General features: G+C 40.7%; 1 protein-coding gene across 1 annotated transcript in view; it reads left to right on the top strand.

Annotated features, from left to right (window-relative positions):
* Positions 1–25,743, top strand: part of PCDH15 (protocadherin related 15) — a 1,187,477-nt gene extending 1,161,734 nt beyond the window's left edge. The window contains exons 33-38 of the mRNA XM_066601652.1: positions 2,242–2,280; positions 7,740–7,813; positions 8,794–8,935; positions 10,364–11,699; positions 20,469–20,499; positions 25,191–25,743. Of these exons, the coding sequence (XP_066457749.1) occupies positions 2,242–2,280; positions 7,740–7,813; positions 8,794–8,935; positions 10,364–11,699; positions 20,469–20,499; positions 25,191–25,734 (2,166 nt within the window). The 3' untranslated portion in view covers positions 25,735–25,743. The remainder of the gene's footprint in view (positions 1–2,241; positions 2,281–7,739; positions 7,814–8,793; positions 8,936–10,363; positions 11,700–20,468; positions 20,500–25,190) is intronic.
* The last annotated feature ends 297 nt before the right edge of the window (positions 25,744–26,040 follow it).

The raw sequence follows: 26,040 nt of genomic DNA, 5'->3' as shown, positions 1-26,040 counted from the left end.
GTCCACCCATTCCATATACTACTTTAGTTGCCCACCTTTGTAGTCCACCCATTCCATTTATTACTTTAGTTGCCTACCCCCTTACCCGCTGATATGTCCTTCTTGAGTACTGGTGCCCAAAAGTGTCCACAATATTCCATGTGTGGTCTGGCCAGTGGCTTGTAAAAAGGAAGAACAATGTTCTTGTCATGTGCCCCTAGACCTCTTCTGATGCCCCCCTAATCTTATTTGCCTTGGCAGCAGCAGCCTATTTTATTTAATTTCACTTGACATAGTTTTATTTGTTTAGTCCCAATTGGGAATTTTAACTTATGATCTTTTATTTTTATGTCTGTGTCACAATATCACAATCCAATACTTTACTGCCTGTGCATGTAAAATACTCAATATACACTAACAGTCACTATCACAGGACAGTCCTGGAGGCCTTACTTAGGCCCCAGGCTGTCATGTTAAATTCACTCACCCTGGTGATCACAATGCCTGGGGCTGATACATATTGATTACGACATCTAAGGTATTAAACAGCTGTTACAGTGGGAGTCTCTATGTCAATCATAACCAAGCTCCTGTAGTGATCACACAATCACAGCTAAAAGGCTGCAAAAAGGACAAATTGATATGTGCATTTGCAGTTGGAGGCTAAAGACGAAATTCTTTTACAATAGCTAGGGCCCATTGAATAGCTTTCGATCACATGTGTTACAGGTTTGTAATATTAAGACACAGGGATTTATTAAAGACCTGTTTTTCAAGGCTGTGATGGAACATATTATAGCATCTGTTCATACGTCCTTGTAAGTAGCTCTATAGACAAGTGTCCATAGACATCAATGCCATATACACATCAACCATGGTCCTCTAGACTAGCAATAGAGTTCCTAACATATACACAGTTCAATGGCCTCTACCATTTCTTCATAAGCAGTTCCATTGTACATTATGTTCATTCAAAGCCCCCTATGTATATCTGTCATCAAGTGCAGGACAAAATAATGCAGTATGCTGTGCTATTTTGTTCGGGAAAATTCTGGAGGGCAAAGCAGAAGCTGGATGGACTCCATTGAAGGATATTTACCAGAATCTCAATATAACTTGCTGATCGGGGGTGGGGGGTGGGTGGGGGGGGCTCATCGCAGAAACCCATGGACTCACTGGCATAACTGTAGGGGATACAGGGGATGCGGTTGCACTCGTCACCAGGAGCCTAGGGGGCACATAAGGCCTCTCTTCTCCATACAGAGAGCTCAGTACTATGAATAAAGCATTATAGTTGGGGACCCTGTTACAGGTTTTGCACTGGGGCCCAGAAGCTTCAAGTTACACCTCTAGTTGAGACCCCAACCATTCATAAAGTTATCCATATTCTATGGACAGGGTTTAACTTTATAACGTATTGCATCCCTTTTAATCAGTCATATCTCAGATTTCAAGGGGTTGTCTAGTTTATAAAGGCCAATTTCCAATACCCAGTAGCTAGGAAACCCCTATCTCTTAGCTGGAGCCAAGAGGAGCTACAAAGAGTGTCTCACTATGCAGAAACCAGCACACATATGGGAATTACAGGAAGCCCAATGATGTTGAAGAGCTATTCTAGGCATTTGCTGTTGATGTCTTATCCCATCAATGGTAGTGAAGCCAATTCTGGTCCTGACCACTGGTGCGGACATCTGGCCCCACTGCTCCTCAGCAGGCTAGAGGATCAGTTTATCGGGGATTCCCAGCAAAAAGTCCCTGCCAATAGCTCATTAATAGTAAATGCCTAGAATATCCCTTTAATTTAAACTGTGCGGTGACACTGCAGGTGAATTGAACACTTGCTGCTGGATTACATCCAATTGCTTGTTATAGCCCCACCAATAGGAGACCCTGAGCGCAGCCTATTTTCCGGGGACATAAATGAATCTAACATGAATAACCCCTTTAAACAGAACTAATTTGGTCCATTTGCATAATCTCTATTTAATTCTATATTTGTAAAACTTTCAACTTTTCATGTGCTATTGTTTTGGAAGGTCATTTTATGTAGTATAATTTATTTTTCTATGCAAGCTGAAGATTTCACCACTGCAAATCATCATAAAAACACATTCAATTTGTATTATTGTATATACTGCTGACTATCTGCCAAGGATGTTCTGTACTTTGTATATGACACAAATGCAAAATTGCCTGTCTCCCTATGTCTTCTTTCTCTTTCAATTCCTCCTCTTATTATCCTGTCTTTTTCTGTGGCACCAGCAACAGCAATTGCTGAGACCATCTCTTCTGAAACCCGAGGTAGTTATCCTATAAGCTTTTTGCTATTTTCAATTATAAATCTGCATGTACTAACCAATCCCGGATAAATCCATTAGAATAAGCATATAGAATTATGAGCAATGAAATGGATGCAGATTGTCTCTAATATCATTATAGTCATTCAGATGTGCCTTATTATGATCAGATCAACAACATTTAACATGCCGGATCACAGCGACAGAAAATTCAGCTCAATTAAATAGGTGGGAGTAGAGCTCGCATGTTTCGCTCATGGCCATAAGATGCATACATAGATGATTTGTCAGTACTGTGCAGGTTGGAGGCGACTATAAAAATAATTATGAGAATGAGACATCATTTTAAAACAGACATAAGATTTTTCTTAAAGAAGTTATTCCACTCATTGCATTCATGTTACTTTATATCAATTAGATATGCCATGAATTTACTATCATGCAGCCTAATTGTTGGAGTAAATTTCTTAAAATAAAAAGGTCTGCAGAGCTGCTTTTTGAAGGCCCATTTACATGCAAAAATAATCCTTCAAATGACTGAAAGAGTGAAAGATTTTGCGATCTATTTTCATAAAGTGTTAATGACCCATTAATGGCCATTAACACTTTATCATCCTTATTTTAATGTAAAAGGAAATGTTTGAAGAGTCCAGCGTGTGATTACTCACATGCCCAGCTGTGCAAACAGCTGCATTGTTCTCTTCACAACTGTCAGTAGATTACAATGTTATCTGCCGACTCCCATGCAGAGATACTTTGTCTCTCACTAGCTAAACGATGTATTTGAGTTCAGCTTAAAATCATCGTTCACGTGAAATCTGCATGATGCCTGCGCTTACATGTAACGATTATCACTCATTTTCAGACGTGTGAACAAATTTTGAGCAATGATCGTTACGTGTAAATGGGCTTTTAGCCATGCTCAGCTACAAACAGGTTATCCATAGACTCTTAATTTAAAGGCATCAGGTCTATGCTGCCTGCACCACAGGCAGCATGAACTCGGGGCAGGTATGCCTATTGCAACATGTATGTTTTATTCAGAAACACTGCTTTGTTTCAGATAAAAACATACTTTGACATTTGACTTGCGAATGGAGCTTTGAGTCACGGAGGTGGGCCACATGGGCCTGTCCCTACCTGCAGTATGTTGAGTGACAGCTCTTCCCCCTTTTGTGTTTAGGGAGAGATCTGTCCGTTTACATTATCTGAGTGGCGTCAGGCCAGTGTGGCCCACTGCCCCGACTCAGAGCTCAGCTCCCAAGTCAAACTGCAAAGTTTGTTTGTTTTTTAAATGGTGCAATGTTTCAAAATAAAACAACCACAGGGGCGACAGGCAACTCTGTTCCAGGATCATGCTGCCCGTAGTTCTGAACAGCATGCATCTGATGATAGAATCCCTTTAAAGAAGCTGTTGCATGAAGACAATTCCTGTTTATGTGCCTCATTAGAGGCATATTATTAGGGCCCAAATATGGCACATAGACATCGTGGTGAATATGTAATACATTTTCTTTGCAGCAAAATCATCTATCTTTTGAAAGAGGCTTTCTCTATTAGGATAACCCCTTTAAGTGATGTGTTGAGATCCTAAATGGTTTGACCCTCACCAGTTATACTTTTATCAGAAATCAGATTATGCTATAGATCAGACATGTCAAACGCAAGGCTTTCAGGCCGTATCCAGCCCACCTCCTCGTTTTATGTGGCACACCAGCCATGTAGCAACCAAACAGGCATTTCACTCACCTAGCTGCAGCTGACGTCCAGTGGCGGCAGGGCAGAGTCTGTGGCTGCTGACTCCACCTCCACAGTGTCTGTGTGCGCTGTCCTGTATGCAGTGCTGATGCCGAGGGGGGAGGTTAGTAGTCACACACTCAGAAGTGACTGCTGCCGCTGGACCGGAGCTCTAGGCTGAGTGAGTGGAATGCCTGTAGACTAGGCCAGAGACCAATAAGATGGTTGCTATTATTACTAGGGTCACTATGGGGGTCACTATCACTACTGGGGCTACTATGAGGGGTCACTAGCTTTACTGGAGCCTCTATGGTGGACCCTATTGCTACTGGGGCCACTAAGGGGGTTTCACTTATTACTGGAGCCAGTAGGACAGGGTTCACTATTATTACTGGGATCACTATTATTACTAGGGTCACTCTGGTGGTCACTGTTATTACTGGGGTAACTATGGGGGTCACTATTACTACTGGAGCCATTATAGTGGACCCTATTGCTACTGGGGCCACAAAGGGGGTTTCCCTTATTACTGGGGCCAGTAGGGGGGGTCACTATTATTACTAGGGTCACTATGGTGGTCACTGTTATTACTGGGGCCACTATGGAGGTCATTATCACTACTGGAGCCATTATGGTGGACCTCTAACTACTGGTGTCACTATTATTACTGCGGCCAACAATGGGGGTCACTATTACTATACATATTTACAATTACAATCAGCCCTTTGAGAGCAACTATAGGGCTGATGTGGCCCTTAGTGAAAATGAATTTGACACTACTTCCATAGATGTAAGTGGTGGGAAGCCACTTTAAGGTCTGATCTGTAATGCACATGTTCTACTTTTATAAGACAACATTCTGTATTCAGACATTGCTTTGTCTCACAGCTAAATACTGCCAACACGTCTCCCATGCCCCCTTTAAAAAGTGTCTTAAATTAGCAAATTTCTCAGGTCTTTAAAAATGCTGTTTTGAGGACTTTGCAATGCCTACTTAGGAAGCCGATCTGTCACCTGTATATGTGGTCCTAGGAAGCATATTACAGTCTATTCTTCTATGAATGGGATCAAGGAAAGAATAGAGCAAACTCATAGTTATGAGTTCTTTCTATTGAGGACACTCCTGTCACTCTAAGGCCTCGGTCAGACGGGCGTTTTTTCGTGCGATTTTATAAAACCATTGCTTTGCAATGGTATCGGACACATGAGCGCTTTTTATGCGCTCGTCCGATAAATTATAGAACAGAAATCGCAGATCGCACCTATCAGCGCAGCGCCGACCCCATTGAGAACATATAGTAGACAAATCATTCTCCTCTGCCACAGCTGTAACAGCTGTGGCAGAGAAGAATGATGTTTGCCCATTGAATTCAATGGAGCCAGCAATACAGCCGCCTCCATTGAAAGCAATGGGCTGCCAGCGATCGCACGATGAATTTTCGGGAAGGGCTTAAAAATATAAGCCCTTCCCTGAAATTCATCCAGAAATGTGTAAAAACAAACAAAAAAAAATATATACTCACCTTGTCCCGGCAGACGGAGTTCAGCCGCGGCCGGCCGACAGTTCTCCTGAACTGCTCTGAGTAGTATTCAGCAGCCGGGGATTTAAAATCCCTGCCTGCTGAATGAGCTCCCTCTGATTGGTCACAGCCTCACCAATCAGAGGCAGCTCTCACTTACCCATTCATGAATCTGATTGGCTCAGCGCAGGGACCAATCAGGGGCAGCTCTCAGCTGAATGACAGCTGAGAGCTGCCCCTGATTGGTCCCTGCGCTGAGCCAATCAGAGGCAGCACTCACTCACCCATTCATGAATTCATGAATGGGTAAGTGAGAGCTGCCTCTGATTGGTGAGGATGTGACCAATCAGAGGCAGCTCATTCAGCAGGCGGGGATTTTAAATCCCCGGCTGCTGAATACTACTCACAGCAGTTCAGGAGAACTGCCGGCCGGCCGCGGCTGAACTCCGTCTGCCGGGACTAGGTGAGTATATATATATTTTTTTTGTTTTTACACATTTCTGGATGAATTTCAGAGAAGGGCTTATATTTTTAAGCCCTTCCCGAACATTCATCGTGAGATCGCCGGCAGCCCATTGCTTTCAATGGAGCCGGCTGTATTGCCGGCTCCATTGAATTCAATGCGCTGTACAGCTCCGGCCCGTTTCTAATGAAATGCGGCTAGAAGCAGTTTTTTGGGGCGATTTTTCGGCCCCGGTCAGCGATTTGCGGATGCGCATCTGTCATGCGATCCGCAAATCGCGGGAAAAAACGCCCGTGTGACTAAGGCCTCAGAGATAATAATGGGCTGCCATATGTCAGTTTATACATATTAGCTTGTCAATGTGTTTGGACTACTATGGGGTGCAAACCTGTCCCACAATACGTTGTCTTACCATAGAATAGCATGTTCTGGTAACAGATCCACTTTCATTTACAACACATGGATAATTCGGACTCTGAGTCTAGCTCTTTTTCCGAAATTCCACTTAACATAAGCTTCTACAGCTATTAGAATCAGAACCAACTATACTTTATCTTTCAAAGACCCCAGAACGCCTTTTTTCCACAACTTCCCCATTTACAAACTCTCATTCAGCCCTTTTTTATGCTTTCTTATCATTATATAAATGTATGTTGTAAGTTATGCAGTTTAGCATAATAGTAAGATTCCTATGTACCCTGAATGGCCACTTTATTACTGACACCTGTTCTTAAATGTTTGGAGGTTGTCTGTATAAAAATTAGACATCTGACCCCAGACTACAGCAAGTGAGTAAGTGGATCAGTTTCAGTGTGAATCCACATTAGAAAATCAAGCGATCTGGGTGACTTCAAACTAGACATCATCATCAGATTTCAAAAAACTGCCAACCTTGTGGGCTGTTCTCGAACAACGGTGTCAAGAGTATACTGAAAGTGGTGTGATCTTGCAAAAGGGGATATTGTGCTTATAACCAACTCATGGAATAAAGGGGTCAGTAATGGATGTCTTAAGATGTTCTGATGTAGAGGCGGTGCACGGTCAAGCAAAATGTAGACAAATACAATGCTGGAGCTCCAAGTAACTTGTCCAAATGCACAACCTGTCATTACTTAGCATAGATGGGAAATAATAGCAGACAATCAGTTTAAATGACAATCGAATAGGCTATATCAACAAATGACCAATTAGAGTGCCATTGCAGAAAGGGAAGACTCCAAGTGGTCAAACAACTGCAAATATTTGATCATTGAGCAGTGGAAAACCATTGCATGGTAAAAGTAGTCCAGTATTATGTTACACCATGGGGATGGGTGGGTCAGATTCTGGTGCAACATGGTGTGTGGAGAATGTTTTCTTGACACATTCTGGGTCCAATATTCCTGGGGAACAATTTCAACACCTAGTGGAATCTACACCACAATGAATTGCAGCGCTTCTGAAGGCCAAAGTAAGGCCAGTGTGCTACTAGATGGGTGTCTCGAATAAAGTGGCCATTTAGTGTAGATCAGATGTTACCAAGCTATCTGTATATCAGAATGATATTCTGTAACACAGTGTTTCCCAACTCCAGTCCTCAAGGCACCCCAACAGGTCATATTTTCAGGATTTCTTCAGTATTGCACTGGTGTTCTTACTATAGGATATCCTGAAAACATGACCTGTTGGGGTACCTTGAGAACTGGAGTTGGAAATTACTACTGCAACATTAATGGTGTCTGTGCTGTTTGTTTTTTTTCCAAGGAATTGTCTATGGAGTCTGGAATTGATCCTGGTCAGGAATATTATGGACAAGACTATTACAGCTATGAGCATGGGTATGTACTTACAGGACATTTTGATTGGAATTACAATGGATGCCATAACATGATTGGTATGTTGAGCCTTAAGCAGACTTGTACAGTTAATATATGCAATTGGTTTATATAAAATTAAGTAACTTATCTTACAGATGTAGGGTTTGCAGCTTGTCTTCGTGACCAGAGCTGCAATGAAATTTCGGCTAGTTGTAAGTAGGAGGGGTCATCAACTTTAGTTCAGCTTCTATATAGCAGTAAAAAAATCAGACCTCATACACGTTACCAAATTTTGGGTCTATTGATTTCAATAGGGGCATGAATAATGCCCGATTCTCATATAGGGGCATATGCAAGCTAGTTTTTTCCTACATCACATTACAGTATGGTGTCCGGTGTAAAACTCTCCCAAAACTGCAAATCAGCAGAGCAGCTTTCTGCAGACACAGAACAGGCAGGCGTTGAGATTTCAGCACTGAGGCCTGCAGAGTTTTCAGTTCAATGTAAGTTAGTTTTTTGTAGATCAATTATATATGTAAACTGTAAAATAGCTTTTGGGAGGAACTGGATCTTCTTGTGGATAGCTATCCAATGTAGAAAGCCTTAGAAGCAATGCCCCTGGGAAAAACTATGCAAATTAGTTCACCTTTAGAAGGAAGGAAACAAACATCCCAGTGGCACCTATAAGTGTGGTAGCTACTTTGCAAGTCAATTAAATTATCAGATGCTGGTTATTCTTATTAAGACCAGAACCAGAATTAACCTTCAGTTTGAAGACTACTGAAATATATTTTACAGGATGTCCTAATTTTATATATTCTGTAGACAGATGCAGTACAGTGTAATCTATCATTGTCATTACAGTTTACTCTCATTATTCAGGTAACTACATTTAACTAGTTGCAATAAAGTCTACTACACTTACATAAGTTTTAATGTCTAGTTTGTTCAATCTATTCCTTTAAATGTAAATACTGGCTTAATGGGATGTTATTTGCCAGGTATGAATTGCCACAATATGGAAGTCGACGCAGGTTACTATCACCATCTGGCATGTATGAAGAATATGGAGAAGTTGTTGCTGAGAATGATGGAGGCTACTATTACAGTCCACATGGACCTGCAGTAGAGGGAGACGTAAGTGTGCATATCCTTAGTGTACTACCAAGCTGATCTTCACTCTAAGGGCTCTTTCCCACGAGCGCATATACCGCGACTGCATTTTTATGTTTTCACGCCTACTCCGTATAAGTGCCTCAATGGGCTTTTTTCTGCGATCACGGCCAGCGTTTTCTTGTCCATTCACACGACCGCAAGCATTACCGAAAATGCTCATTTTTTGTGAAAAAATGTGCTCCACCCCGGAAAACCTTCGCTCTGCCAAAATCCTCAGGATGCCTCCCAGTGCCTATGTAGAGGCACCTGTAAGTTTTTCGGAGCGTTGGGCACTGCATAAATGCCTCCCCCTCCCTTCTCTTTCTCTGCTCCCATAGGAGTCTATAGGACCCACCGGCATATATTTGCCAAAACATAGTTCCAGAACTATGCTTTGGCTAAGTGTATATGCCCTGTCCGCATATATGTTCTTTTTTTCGGCCTGCCGGCGTAATTACGCATCGTATATTTGCCCGTGTGAATGGCTGCATTGGAAATCAATGCTTCACATGGGTACCATATATGCACCCGGGTGTGAAAATGCGCCGTATATGCGCTCGTGAGAATAAAGCCTTAGGCAGTATTTACACGAGTGAGTGTAATATCCGTCCAAGAAACCGATCCAAACCGGTCCAAAATGGGCAATGCACTAACATTATAACAGTAAGCCTGGGGTCCCACACAGCGAATCCCAGCGGAAATCTCGCAGCTTGACCGCAGCGAAAAACCACGATATTTCTGCGGGGAGAAGTGCTACTTCAAAATCCGCGGCACTTAGCCACGGGTTTTGAAGCGGCCCGGCCGCTCACTCTTCCGCTGCGGCCGGCGCTCACATAGAGGAGAGAGCGGCCACAGTGGTGGAAGAAAAAGAATGAGCATGCTGCGTCCGGCTAATCCGCGCCGCAGTGCCGGCTTCTGCCGGCTTTGCCGTGGCGGATTTGCCGTTCCGTGTGGACGAGAAATCTAGTCCACGTGGCTGGCTAATCCCGGGATTAGCGGCTGCAGGCGGATCTGCCGCGGCGAAATTCCGCACGGAATTTCTGCAGCAAATCAGCCCCGTGTGAACCCAGCCTTATACTACTGTTTTAACTATAAAAACTCTGGTGCTTCAGAGTTGCTATAAACTACACAAGTCATAAAATGGAACTAGCGAAAATTGCTAAATATGTTCAAATAGAATTTAACATTGAATTAATATTTTGTCTTCTAATTTTATAAATATTTTATGCTTTAAGGTTTACTTAAATAATGTAAATGTATGATACGCACATGCATAATGTCTATTTTTGTATGTCCATAAAGTAAAGCTAAAGTAAATTCCTACAAATTAAAACTGAAGAACCCATTCAAGAAGTGAAATAGCAGAATTTGATATTTAACTATGTGTTAATTGCAATTAATGTTCCATAATTTCAGGTAAGAATGCGCGGCAGACCTCCTTCGAGGAGAGGTAGAGGTCAGGGCCCAGGGAGAGGAAGTTTGACAGGCAGGCCTGGGCCACCTAGAGGTAGTATGCAAGTAGTCAGAACCAGTCAAGGAAAGAAAAAAATGAAAGCAGTCATGCAGCTAAGTCGAGTGGCAGTCAGTGCTCATAAAGGTACTGAGACTGCAGAAAGTACTCATCGTTCTCCTTGGAAAAAAGCTAGAATATTCCCAATGATCCTCCAGAAAGTAAAAGGTAGCGCAAAAGACTCCACATATGCCAAGTTGGCCACTGGGCGTCAAGTAGGTGATGATAGTGTAGTTATTAAAGGAAGTTATTTTCAAAAATCAACTGATTCGGTGTCAAGAAAACTTGATCGAGCCATGCAGCGCATTACCATAGCCAGAAGGCTTCATCCTCGTCGAAAGTCAGTAGTTTCATCAACCAAAACTTCCACTGTTGGAAGTGAAAAAGAGGAGGATGAGGACGATTCGGATGTTAGTGAATCTGAAAGGGATGAGAGTAAATCTGGTGTTTCAATCAGCGTAACAGCAGACAGTGGATCTGAAGAAAGCGGAGATTCAGAAGAAGATGAAGACAAATCATCATCAAAACCATCAGATGAAACATCTCGAAGAAGCAGTACATCTCAGGCAGATAAAGATTATTTGAAGGTGACCTTGGATCAAGATGAAGCAAATGAAAGCACTGTAGATTCTGATGAAGAGAGAGATGAAACATTAGAGTCAGAAGAAGAGGCACAATCAATTTCTAAATCAGTAGACAGTAAGCAGGAAGAGTCCGAAGAGGAGGGCTCTGAAGAGGAAGGTGAGGAATCCAGTTCCCGTGGTGAATTTTCAGGTTCTGAAGCAGAATCTAAAAGATCTATAAGAAGTTCTGACAGGAAATCAGAAGAAGTAAGTGAAGAATCAGAAGAAGGAAGTGGAAAAGAGGGTTCAAAGTCGAGTTACAGGTCCAAGAAATCGATAGCTGATAGTGAAATACAAAGCACTATTGAAGAAGGCTCTGAAGAGGAGGAGTCAGAAGAGGAGGAGGAAAAGGATTATGGCAGTAAATCAAGTGCTGCTGACAGTGAAGAGGATGCAGATGATGTAAGTGAAGTATCTGGATCAAAAAGTGAAAAAAGCTATAGTAGGAGCAGTCATCAAACTGATGTACAGAGTACAGCAGAAAGTGAGGAAGATGATGAAAATGATGATATCAGCCATGGAAATTCATCCATTGGTGAGCAAAGTCATACCACTGCAGACAGTCAAGAGGAAGATGATGTTTCTCAAGCTTCTCAGGATTCAGAAATCCAAAACTCAAGTAAAAAAGCATCTTCTGATCAGTCAGATGCACAAGATACTGGGCATGGATCCGATTATGAAATTTCTGATTCTGAAGCTGCTGGGGACTCCACGTCCTTTTGAAAGTGGACAGTACCGTAGGTAGAAATGACGAGTGCATTTGGTTGCAGTGCATTTGTGTGATTCTATTTTAAGAAAAAACTTCTAAGCATGTGCTACTTATAACTTTTTTGTGTGGTCTGTTCAATTTTCTTAGCTATTATCTATATCTCTCTGCAGTATTTTAAGTTAAGTCTTTGGATAATGCCAAAACTAAGTTTTATGGTACTAGTTACCTCTTTCTCCAGCTATATTTTATTTATGTCTTCCTTGACAGCTCTTGGATTATAAACTCCACTCTGCAGCTGTATAGTTTGTGTCACTTTCTTTAGCTCAGTGCAGTAACTTGGTTAGAGATGATTTTATAGTCAGTTAATTGAATGGAATGGAAGAGTACTATATTCTTTTTTTTTACAATAAATTTTTTATTAGGATTGTACAATAAAATATAGAGATAACATCATCCATTGTCAAATAAGATGGAAAGCTTGCGTACCAATACTAGCAATCAAAAGTATGTTGTTATACGGTAGTAATTGAAGGACAAGAAAGAAGATCAGAATTATAATTGCAGAATTAGGAAAAGTTATTAGTGCCCAAAACTGTACAATTAGTCATGGAAATAGTTAAGCTATGGATTCCACATCAGATAGAAAAGTTTCAAATTGTTTTTTCACAAGGTTCTCATAGACAGCCTATTGAGAGATCAAGGTAACTAGAGAAGATAACAGAGGAGATGTGGGAGATCCTAGCCAGGAGGAGCTTGACCGAAAGAAGGATATGTCCAATAAGCTTTTTACAGGAGGGGCAATTTTCTATGTAAAGCAAGAGCAATGCAGTTGAAAGTTTCATTGGAACTCTTTATCCTATTATTTTTTTTGTATCAGGAGAAGAACCTTTTTTCAGAAAGCGAGAAGTAGGGGACATCCCCAAAAAAGATGGGCCAATATGGTCACATTTCCTTCAACATAAGTTACATGACCCAGGGAAAAGTCTCACCATCTTCCCTTTGTGCCTCCTTATTGGTGGTCCATTATAAACTCATCGCTATCCTGGAGTGAGTTTATAATGAACCACCAATGAGGAGGCACATAGTGATGATTTATTGGCCCAGACTAAAGCCTCAGTCTATTGTTCCCACAAAAAGGCTTTACAGAAATCTGTCTCCCAATTCAAAAGGTGCGCTACTCCATAAATGTTTTGCATATATGTGAGAGACTTTGACTGTGCATGAGATATAACATCTAGTAACAATGGAGGAAACAAAACATGATATAAGGGACAATTTCTAAGGAAAGAACAGATTTGACAGTATTTAAAGATGTCACTGTTAGGTATACCAAACTCTGTTTTAAAAAGAGAAAGAATTTGATTATTAGTCAAAATATATGATATATTCTGATATACCTTCCCAGGACAACTGCTTCATATGTAGATTAGAATAAGATATTCCCACACCTCTAAAGGTGTTGTATCTATGCGTTCTTGGATGAGCTGCCAAGATTCTGAATACAATATTTTCATGTTTTTATTGGGCCTTTATGTTGGAGAAACAGGACAAAAACTGAAAGCAGGGATGAGATCTCATCACCACACAATTAAAGAAAGACAGACAGAATTACCTGTGGCTGAACATTTCTCTAGTCACGGACACAACATAGAACATATGCACGTTATCATATTAAAAGGCAATTTCAAATCTCTACATCACAGGAGAATTTGGGGGTACAAATTTATTACCACCTTTGACTCTCTCAAGACCGGAATGAATATTGGAGGGGGCTATCTACACCAGTGAGAACAATCACACTATATTGAAGCGAATATGGTAGGATAATTTAAATCCAAACATTTTTTATTTATGATAGAAACTAGTAATAAGGATGAGAGAGAGCTGCCTGCTAGAGATGAGCGAGCATACTCGTCCGAGCTTGATGCTCGTTCGAGTATTAGGGTGCTCGAGATGCTCGTTACTCGAGACGAGCACCACGCGATACTCGTCTCGATTAAACGAGCACTGACCATTGAATTCAATGGAGCCGGCAATACAGCCGACTCCATTGAAAGCAATGGGCTGCCTGCGTACGCGGGATGAATTGTCGGGAAGGACTTAAATATATAAGCCCTTCCCTGCAATTCATCTAGAAATGTGTAAAAATAAAAAATATATATATACTTACCTTGTCCCGGCAGAACGATGTTAGCCCATTGAATTCAATGGAGCCGCAATACAGCCGACTCCATTGAAAGCAATGGGCTGCCGGCGATCGCGGGATGAATTGTCGGGAAAGGGTTAAATATATAAGCCCTTCCCTGCAATTCATCCAGAAATGTGTAAAAATAAAAAATATATATATACTCACCTGGTGCCGGCAGACGGAGTTCAGCGCGGCAGGCTGCAGTTCTCCTGAACTGCTCTGAACAGCTGTTAGTAGTATTCAGCAGCCGGGGATTTAAAAACCCCGCCTGCTGAATAAGATGCCTCTGATTGGTCACAGCCTGACCAATCAGAGGCCAGCCCTCACCTCATCCCGCGATCGCCGGCAGCCCATTGCTTTCAATGGAGTCGGCTGTATTGACGGCTCTATTGAATTCAATGGGCTAACATCGTTCTTCTCTGCCACAGCTGTTACAGCTGTGGAAGAGGAGAACGATCGTTATGCTGACAGTGCAGGGGGGGGGGGTCTCACTCTTGCCGCTATTGTGGCTTAATAGTGGGACCTGGGAACTTGAGATACAGCCCAAAATGTAGCTCCTCGCCTGCCCTATTCGTTTCTGTGTCGTTTCCATCACTTTCTTGTGTTTTGCAGATTTTCACAAATGAAAACCTTAGCGAGCATCGGCGATATACAAAAATGCTCGAGTCACCCATTGACTTCAATGGGGTTCGTTACTCGAAACGAACTCTCGAGCATCACTGAAAGTTCGACTCGAGTAACGAGCACCCGAGCATTTTGGTGCTCGCTCATCTCTACTGCCTGCACTAAAATGACATTTCATACATGGCCAGCTAGAGCCTGTATAGTGGAACCCTTAAGAGTGTAATTGGTTTAAAATTGTAGAACAGTAGTATTTAAATAAATTGGACACTCTTAGGCCTCCGTATTTTCGATGAAGATAAATAATTAAGGCAGCAACACATGTTTTTGTGGTTCCAGATAAAATCTAGTATGTGTTTCTGAAGTTTAACTAATAATATCTGAGAGATAGGAATTACTAAAGTATGGAAAAAGTAAAGAATCATTGGAAATCATTTCCATTTTGTATAAAACATTTGTCCAACTCAAGAAAGTTCAGTTTTGGACAATCAATCAAGTTCATCTTGAAGAGATAAGAGGGAAATAATTAACCTCTGCTGATTTGGATAATGGAAAACATAGTTAGATTCCAAGATAAGGGATAGTTTATGCTGCCACTGGAATGGGAATTATTCTTAAACAGTTTCTTTGTATTAATTGCAGTCAGAAAACATTTAGCAAATAGATTACGGAACAGTAGGATCACGCAGGACCCAAACAGAACAGGGAGGCAGCATTAGAGATACAGTCAATGAAACCTGTTAGTTATAATTTCAATATAGCAAAGTGATAGTATCTACTAAAGGCAGCAGTAAATTCAATAATGCTAGCGAGGTGAAGTGGGATTAAAACTGGGGAAGTGTGTGTCAGCATATGTAACACTTGGGGGAAGAGGAGTGGGATAGGGAGGTATAGGGGAGTAACAAAGAGCAAGTAGTTTTGCTTTCTATCTAGGCAGAGATGAGTGGTAGATAAATGCTACTTAGGTATTGCTTGGAACACTGATGTGTTGGTGGAGTAGGTTAAAACCATGGTGACCATAGAGATGTAAATTCATCTCTTGTGCCCATTTCCCAAGCTACAACTTTTTCAAAACAGAAGATTTGTGTTATCCTATCCCTCCATTTAGGTATTGAGAGGGACTCTTTTGTCCTTCCAGAAGAGGGGAATGAGGAGTTTAGCTGCTGAGATTAAGATTTTTATTCAAAGGCTTAAACTGATTTGAGGGTTTCCAGATCAGAATCTGCTCAGGTGGGAAGGAAAAGGAAGTGCCACAGATTTTGTTAATAAGGTTGGTGATTGTTTGCCAATATAGTTTGATTCTGGGGCAATGGCACCAGATGTGTAGAAAGGTTCCTTTCTGTGCCTCACATCTCCAGCACTCGTCATAGATCTTAGTGTTCACCTTCAACAGGGCTGCTGGTGTCCTGTACCATCTGGTCAGGATTTTGTAGGAGTTCTCCTGAATATGAATGCATCCAGAGAAACCATGGGAGTTTTTTAATTCCTTAAGGGTTTTATCTTTGTTGAGGCAAATGCCTAGGTCTCTTTTTTCTATTCCCTAAGAAACCAAGGTATATCCGGGTAGGACTATAAGAGTAGACCTTTATAAAGGTGTGCAGAAGGGGAGAGCAAGGTATGTCTCGAACAAGAGGGGGTCCCTAAGCTTACTAAAGCTGCAGCTCCAGAACCTCTTCAAGGAGTGATAGAGGTCTGCCCTGCTCAGGAAATCTAATGAGAGATGGGTGAATAGGGTGTCTATCTGGGTCGGATTTACTAACGCAGGACATTTAATAATATCATATATAGAAATGTCTTTAAGTTTGTCCCAAATACCTCTCATGCAAAGGGGTCTATTCGTTTGGATGGCTGGTATCAGGGAGGCAGGGGTCATTGGGGGGGGAGTGACTTTTTGTCTGCTGTCTCCTGCCATAATGACCTGAGCACCTTGATTGTACCTTTCGTAATAGGGCTAAGTGTCGTGGACTTGCTCAAGGGAGGTCCGTCCGCCCATAGTAGGATTTGGTTATCCTTTTTCAACATAGCCCTCTCCATTTCAAAAGTTAATGGAGTTGAGTTTGCATCTACCCAAATTCACCTAGCTATGTGGATCGCTTTGCAATGTAAATGTAGATTTGGCAGGTCGGCACCTCCCTGGGATCTTTTCTGGACTAGGTAAGAGAATGCTAGGCATGGCTTGTGTCTGTCCCTCTGTCCTCTAAATAGCTGATGTATCTGGGAAAAAAAGAAGCCAGGCACTTATATTAGCATTGTATGTAGGACATAAATATTGTACGGAAGGATATAGGTGGAGATTAGATTCTTCCTATACAACCATGAGATAAGTGGAACTTTAAATTGTTGGAGCTGATTCTCAAATTTTTTGATAAGTGGAATATAATTAGCATCATACAAGTGGGTGGGGTTTGCAGTCAGCGAAATTCCTAGGTACATGAGGTGCGCCACCTGAAGGCATATTGTTTTTGCAGGGTGAAGGTATCGTGGGCCGGGGCTGAGATGTTGAGAGCTTCAGATTTGTCGAAGCTGATCTTAAAATTAGAGAGCTTGCTAAAGAGATCAAAGATCCCCATGAGCGCCGAGAAAGCACTTTTTGGGTTGGTGGTAAGAACGTGAAGGTCATCAGCAAAAGTTGCTGTAGTGTGCATAGTACTGCCTATTCTCAGATATTCTATATTTGGCATTTGTCTAATCCCCTGGAGCAATGTCTTCATCACTAGGATAAAAAGCGTAGGCGAAAAATGGGCAGTCTTGTCTAGTGCCGTTCCTTATGCAAAGGGATTTTGACAGTGTACCGATGACCTGTATTCTAGCTGAGGGGTCTGATTAAAGGGAGAGAATGGCCCTAATAAAATGGGCTGCGAAGCCGAATTTCGCCAGATTTTAGAATTGTTACAATTGTAGCTTTGAGCATTTAATCCTAAAGGTGGCCACGAAGAATAGCACAATTAAATATCTTAAAGAGATCAGGAGACAAGATAAGTTCAAAAAGCTGGTAATATTCATTAGCAAAGCCATCTGAATGAGGAGATTTTTGAAATTTGAGGGATTTAATCACCCCAGAGACCTCTAATGGGAGGATAGAAGAGTAAGACTATCCAATTGTGATGAGGACAGTGACAAGAGATCAATTTTTCTACAAAGTACTGAATTAAGGGGCTATTAGGTTGGAAAGTGGATGTGTCATCTTTAAGGTTATATTGTCTGGAAAAAAAAGTACTGAATTGATCTGCAATAGTGGACGGGTGGAGTATTTTAGCATTAGAACCATCTGGCATCAACAGAATATGGACTCTTCCTTTAGTTTGTTTCAACTTGATTTTACTGGCCATTAGTCTGGTGGGTTTGTTGTCGGAGATATAGAATGTATGATATGCGAGAGTAATTCAGCTCATTATCATAGCCCTCCATTAATACAGACATGAATCTTACCTTAACCTAAGGAGGTCAGTGTGGAAATTATCCGTTGGGGAGTGCTGAAGCTGTTCTTCTAAGGGTGTGAATTGAGTTAAAACATCATTAATTTGAGATTGACTAAGTTTTTATGTTGAGAGCTTAATTTAATCATAACGCCTCTTATGAAAGCTTTGTGCACATTCTAGATAGAAAAGGCGTTCATGTCAGGTATATCATTGTGTTGAAAATACTCAGTTAATGAGTCAGTGATTTTACTTTGTAAAAGGGCAGCTTCATAAGAAATTTCTTTTTGTGCCAAGATGTTATGCTGGGGATAGAGTTATCTATTGTTATATGTAAGGAAATTAGAGACTTATCCAAACACGTGGCTGTTCCTATGTCAGAAGTTTTAACTGAAGATATGGACTTTTAGTCATCTAGTAACAAATCTATCCGAGAGAAAAATGTATCCTGGGAAGAGTAAAACTTAAATTCCCTAGAAGTTGTATTAAGTCATCTAAACATGTCATAGAGAATCCTCCTTGTGAAGCTAAGGAGTAAGTGTAGGAGAAGTTCTGTTGCTTCACCCTGTGTAGTTACTGTATATTGTTTATCTGGAATTATGTTAAAGTCACCACAGACTACAAGTTTTCCTTTTTTGAATTTTGTGAATTCTTTAAAAATGTTACTTAAAAATTGAATCTGAGATGAATTAGGTGCGTAGACATTCAGCTAAGGTTTGTGAGAATTCTCAAATAATCCCGATAAGACAAGGAACCTCCCAACCTGATGCACTATAGATTAAAATCCACATTAAAAGGCTAAAATCAACATTATTACTAAAATCAATTATTACAATAGCTTTATTCATATCAGAACAAGATTGTGATTTGGGAGTATTTTTACAAAATAAGGTGGGGCAACTGGAAGAAGAAAAATGTGTCTCTTGAAAGCAAACAATGTCTGCTCTACTAGATAATGCCTCTTTCCATGCTAAAAACTCCTCTTAAAAATGGAGTTTAGCCCTTTAGTGTTCTAGGATAATATTTTTGTGACATGGCTGTATGTAGAGAAGTGTTTGTTAGAGTGGAGCACTGGTTGGATATACCAAACTGAGAAGGTACATAAAATAGGCAGACATGTGAAGTATAGCAATTTGAGAATAAGCATCAACTACATATTACGTCCATTTCAGGAACTCAGATGGATTCAGAATCAGACAGATCCCAGTGATAGGCGACGCAGACAGAAAAGCAGAACTGCAAAACGGACTCCATACTCATGGACAGACATAAGCCAATGATTGACAAGCACTCAAAACACTTACCTGCATACCTGCACACATAGCCAGATGGATTAACTATAGGATGTACAAGGTATTCGTTTGTATCTTGGAAAAGATACTTAAGCCCACAAGTCCACTTTACGGGTCTTCGTTGTCTTGTGGGTCCCTTCTGTAACAAGACAACTAACCCCAGGAAACCTGCCTGCATGCGGGGTGATTGTCCCTACAGGGTCAACCCCGCGCTGGAACCTAGGGACCTACCTGCATCCTAGATGATGAAGGATCCACAGCAGGACATAGTTCACACTACACGAAAGGCAAACTGAACAGACATGCAGGAACATGACACAGTTCACACTGAACACACTGAAAGCTACACAAACACACAGGAACATAACAGTGTTCACACTGAACATATTTAACTAACAGAGGACAGACCAGCAGCCACAGCAGAGGAGCTGGTATATATGAGTAGCAGACCTGGGGGATTGGCTGGCTGGAGCAATCAACATCCAGCAGCTAAATCAACCCCCACCTGTGGAGCCATGCTGATGGAAACCATATAGTACAACATATCCCAACAGAATTTGCATTTATCTTGGAGCAAATAATAGAACACAAGTAAACAATTAACTTAACAGGGTTATAGAGGAAGAATCTGCAATATATATGAAGGGGGGGGGGGGAGGTTGGGAGGCAGGGAGTTCACCTGAGAGGGAACAAAACCTCTACAAACTGAGATGTAGATTGTGAATACCTCAATGGGAGGATGTTTTCACTGACCAATCCTATGAAGGGTTGCTGGGGCCTTTTAAAGGAGGTCAACTACTGTTGCTCTGGGATATGCAGTTTCCATGTCGCAAATAGCTTGGTTCCATCATCAACTTTAGAAATAGCATGGATAGAACTGTCCTTGTGGATTAGTAGTTTTGTAGGAAAACCCTACTTGTAAAGGATCTTGAATTCCCATAAAATTGTAATGGGAGCAAAAGATCTCCTTGCCTGGATTGTCACTTGCAAGAGGTCTGTAAAAAGACAGATTTCTGCATAGGGTTGTGGTAAATTAATCGCTTTGCTTAAAGTAAACATGAGGGCCTCTTAGATGTGGAAAAAATGTCTTGAGGAGTTTTTTCTGGGAGAGACCTGGGTTTTGGCAATCTATGCACCCTGTTGATGGTTAATTCTTGAGAAGAAACAGAGAGCAGAAGTAGCTTTGTAAATTGCAATAAGTATGTTTCAAGGTCTGCCAGGACAGCTGAATCAGGTAAACCATGATGTATTGAAGAAAGTTTAATGGCAATGCATTTCTGAGTTATACTGGCTCCTTTCTCAAGCCCAATGCATTGTGGTCTCAATATTTCTTTCAGTTTTCCCTTCAGCAGCTACAAGCTCTCTTTCTCTGTGGCTCCCCTGGATTTATCTTTAGAACGCCTGCCTGCTGGTGCTTGCCTTGGAGTTCTTCTATCTATTGTGTGCCTAGCATCTCCCACCACGGTGAAAGACGCAGGTGGAAAAGAAGTCTGTGAGGCACTTGAATTACACTTTTGAAGCATGCTGGTGGATTATGCTGCTCATACAGTGATCACAGAGAGTGGGAGTCAGGCTAAGTACCCCTTGGGGGAGCTGGGGGTAGTAACTCGGAGACCTAGACGGAGCTCAGCAAAAAGCATCCATCTTGGTCCACTATCAGGCCAAATCCCCCAAGAGCACTATATTCTTTATTAAAGAGTGCAGATAAAAGCTGTTGGAGACTGTGTCACTAGTGCTGATTTGTAGGTAGGGCATGAACAAGCTACTCTGCTTGTATCTAGATATTTAGATAAATCTCTAGTATAGTCAACTGAATCCTTGCCCTAGTAAAGAAAACCCTAACTATGCCTTTAATATGTTTGTGCACTCTTTAGATATGTTTTTTTTCCCCTGAAAATTAAGAGTTTATCTTGTTATATAAATTTAAAGCCAAGAATGCCAACAATACTACTGAGAAACATCTCAAAGGCATCTGTGAAGAACATGCATGTATGAACAAAAATATATTGTGTATGGAAATAGGAACATATGAGCAATACAGATATAATGCAGTATGTTAAGTATATCATACAGTCCAAGCATTATAAATATCACAGGAGTCCAGCTGTATATCTGATATGAACCAGTCATGGTACATCCGTAAGTTGCTTCCAGAAAGACTGAGATGGCTAAGTAATCTGAAGAGAAAAAGTAGTTGAGCAGCTTGGAGTCTAGATCATCTTTTTATACAACATGTTACATTCTCACATTTAACAACATGATTTAGTTGTATTATGATGCATTAATCTATAGAACTGGCCCATGATGACTTCGTAAGCCCTTTTTCATTTTATATGTCGGTTAAGCACATGTAAATTGGGTGGAAGATAGCAACATTTGATTGTATTCTGTTATACTCTTCATTTCCTTCCTTATCTGTTCTTTTCCACTACCTAACTAAACAGTTCATTGCTCCAAAGCACTGTTTCAGCTTCTCTAATCTACTTATTTTCCACATCATTGAAGATTCGGAGCATTCGCTTCTAACCTGTAAACTGCATGAATCTGATGGAAGCCTTGCTTGCTTTGACCCTATACTTTGGAAGGCATGAGTTGTTAGAGCGTGACACCCATTTCTGTTCAGCTTGTATTCTGTGTGCAGTGGAGGATGCTACTCTTCAGAACTTAGACGTTTTTTTATTACTTCACTTTCCTTTATTTAATGTATATGAATATATATATTTTTTTGCAAGTAAGCAATATGGTCATGTGGAATAAATATTTTACAAATTCTGCAGAATGCTGTCAAAAGCTTTACTCACTATCTATAAAACCAGCAGTTAAATCCACCAAAACCAAACCTAAATACTATTAAAGGCAAACAACAAAACAAATGATCATTTTGAAAATTTGCATTACCACAATTAAATATGGTTGAAAGTAGTGAGGGTTCCTATTTAATAACTGAACTCAGAGAACTTGGAAATGATAAAGAATGCATCATACACTAAGGGAGTATCATAGAATATTTTATCACTTCATTGTTCTGTCCAATCAATAAGCTTTTTTGCTAGAAAATAAAATATTAACTTAAAGGGGTTGTACCACAAACATATTGCTTAGGTCTCAGGCACATATTTGGGGCAGCACTCTGTCCGTGTTAACCCTTTGCAATCCAATTTTGGCTTCAGCATTTCCTAGGGGGCTTTCTCTTTCTACCATTATAAAATGGCGCCATCTGCCGGCTAGAGCCAGTACTGCAGTATGTGACATGCCAAGGAGGCCCCCGACAACAGAGCGGCCAATAATCTACAGTAAGAATATCCTGCCGAACGTCTTCCGACATCAGAGCTGTACAGCCTTCAATTGGAATGTCTTTGGACGTCAGACAGTGGATTGGAAAGGGTTAATTCACAGGCAGCACAGGACCCCATTGTAGCCTATGAGGCTATGCAGATTGATGTCTTTTCATGTGGACTGATGGTCCACATGAAAGAACTCATCACATTCCCCTTTGCTGTCTGTATCACGGATGGGATATCTATGTACTCTGATCTTGTAAATCGGGCAACACAGGGACAGGTATCCATGCGCTGTCCAATTTGAGTGGCGCCCAAGGAGCTTGGGTTCAGCTTGCATACACAATAAGTGTATACCTGGCTTTATCGGTTCATCCGGCCCATAATTATGGTGCTATTCTCACATTAGTCCTGCAATATCTGGGGATAGAAACATTGTTTTTCATAAGTGTAAATACAAAAATGTTCTTAATAATGGGACAGATTTAATTACTGCTATAAACAATATTTTTTTGTAGGACAACCCCTTTAAATGCTATTTTTAAAACCTCTATATATAACAACCAAGATAAGAACCCGGAAATTAATTTTTCCAATATGTTTTAACAAACTGTTATTAGATTTCAAAATATTGAATATTATATGACATTTCTTGATTCTTTGTTTGCTCCACTTCATAAAATTTACAATCTGAGTTCTACATCTTTTTGATTGTGTAGGGACAACAGGAGAATATATTAAAATTCCTCATTAATTAAATACTAAACCACTATAAACTATACTAAGTGTAAATTACAATCTTGAACTTATCAGTGTAATAATTCTAATTAAAACTCATTTATATACAAGAAAAAATAGTAAAAAGGAAAGGATGAATGCTTTTGTGTTCATCAGATTATTTCATCTACTGTTAACCAGTAAGATTCATTGTTAATGATGAGCCTGGGAAGTTTAGATAAAGCTCTTGGTTTTTCCATGCGAAATTATGTAAATAGCAGGAAATTAATAATTATAATTACATATATTGCAGAGGCTAAACTGATTGCATCTGATTTAATAATGATACATTTTATACAACTCATCAGCAATCAACTTCTGTGCTCAATGAAGAGAATGAAGTTGTGGGTAATTTAATGTGATATTTTCACTGTCAACTTTTCTCTTATTATTATCCTTGAACTCAAACTTTTCCTTCCTTTCGGTAATGTGGAAATCATACTTGTATGTTTAAGGGGTTGTCTCAGCATAGACATGGGTGGTTATATAACACTAGGATATTCCACTAATGTTTGATTGAAAGAAGCGGTCTGTTCACTGAAACCACATTGATTGCTAGAACAGCACTGTGTTACTTTCGACTCCACTTGCCTAATCTCGAGAAGTTTCTATGGAGGGTCAACTATGGGGCCCTTGAAGGAAGTGATCAAGGGTTCCCAATATGGGGTAAAATTGAAAAATTGAAACTTTACTTTAACAGTGCCAGTTTGATTTCATAAAAAGGCTTACCATATTGCCAGTGGCAATCAGCAAGATGTTTATTTAATGGTAGGGCATCCTGCTTACTCTTAAATGAGCACAGTCTATAGATACTGATAGCAAAGGAATGCTATTTCTGTATCGATTGAGATGCCGTATACACTCCCAGAAGTGGCATTCCATTTCCAAGTGTGTCAAAGATGAGGGTGAGATACAATGGTACAGCACTTGAGTAATGTCATTGACATTTCCTTCTTTCACTTGGCTGGAATCATATTAGTTGGCCTACCAAGGGGTTAGATATCAAAGGCAAGTACTATTTACTTACGGTTGCTTATACAGTGCCAATATCTTTCTCAGAAATAGTCATTTTTCATGAGTCCTTGTCTTCAGGGGAATATACCATCAATGTCTATACTTAGATAGCTTCTTTAAAGAGACTCTGTCAGCTACTTTGAGCCATATAAGCTAAGTTTATGGACCCAAAATAGCTGACACACTGAATTCAGGGATTGTCAGTTTGTCAAAACTCAAACCCACCACTGAATGCTTTAAGTGGGCTACTTAGTCACACACAAAGAATGTGCCTTTGTAGTCTGACCAATGCATTCAATAGTGCATTTGAGTGCTGACAACAGCAGAATGAAGTGGAAGGTAAGCATGAATCTTACATCCCTGGACTCAGCATGTCAGCTACTTTAAGGCTACAAGCTTAGTTTATAGAGTTCTAAGTAGCTTACAGATTCCTTTTAAATATACATAATATGTTTGATAGATACAGATTAGAGATGAGCGAACCTACTCGTTTCGAGTAATTACTTGATCGAGCACCACGATTTTCAAGTACTTCCGTACTCGGGTGAAAAGATTTGGGGGGCGCCGGGGGGCGGGGGAGGCGTGGCAGAGTGGGGGGTAGCAGCGGGGAACAGGGGGGAGCCCTCTCTCTCTCCCTCTCCCCCCCACTCCCCGCTGCAACCCCCCACTCACCCACGGCGCCCCCCGAAAATCATGGCGCTCGGGCGAAAAAGGGGCGTGGCCGAGTAGGTTCGCTCATCTCTAATACAGATCTTTGTTGCATATGAATTTATGTATCTGTCATAACTCCATTCTTATACTTTTGTCCAATAGATGGCTACAAAAAAGCGAATTAAATTAGTCGTGGACCGGGAATATGAAACTAGCTCCACTGGAGAGGACAGCGCTCCTGAATCCCAACGGAATCGTCTAAACCAACCAAACATTCAAAATAATGTTAACGGGAATATTTACATAGCCCAAAATGGGTCTGTTGTTAGAACCAGGCGTTCTTGCCTCACAAATAATTTAAAAATGTCATCTCCTTCAAGGCTTGGGAAGCACTTTAAGAAACTAGAAAAGCTTGGAGTAACACATGAAGAGAACATCCAACTGAACACATTATCTAAAGGAGCCTCTATTAAACTGAATCCTAGGCCATCCAGTATATCAATGGCCTCTAGCACTGGAGTGACCAAAAATATAATATCCAAGATTGGGGACAATAAATTTAAAAGCACAGATGAACAAGAATCAGTTGTTGATATTGAAAACATCAAAGAGCCATTGGAATTCCACAGTGACCAGACTCAGTCAGATGAAGAAGAGCTCTGGATGGGACCGTGGAACAATCTTCACATACCAATGACAAAACTATGACCTTTTTTTAACCACTATTTTGATTTATAAAATGGACTGCACTTTCTATGATCACAATAAAAATCTTGTATTGTGCACATAAATGACATTACTTTTTCCAGTAATACAACAGATTTGCACTTTTAACTGATTAGTTCCCAGCAAACATTTCTTAACCGGCTATTAATTCAGTAGGTGAAACCTATTTTGTGTAATGTTTTGTTAAGAAATCAGCAGCTTTTTGCATTTTTTTGATTTATGTTTTTTTTTATTTTTCACTTACTGCTGTATTTCTTGCCTAAAACTATGTACATGTGGCTTCTAACT

This window comes from Eleutherodactylus coqui, chromosome 4, assembly GCF_035609145.1.
Source record: "Eleutherodactylus coqui strain aEleCoq1 chromosome 4, aEleCoq1.hap1, whole genome shotgun sequence".
In the NCBI taxonomy this organism is placed as follows: Eukaryota; Metazoa; Chordata; class Amphibia; order Anura; family Eleutherodactylidae; genus Eleutherodactylus; species Eleutherodactylus coqui.
The sequence above is the reverse complement of the archived record's forward strand: the minus strand, read 5'-3'. Positions and strand labels throughout refer to the sequence as shown.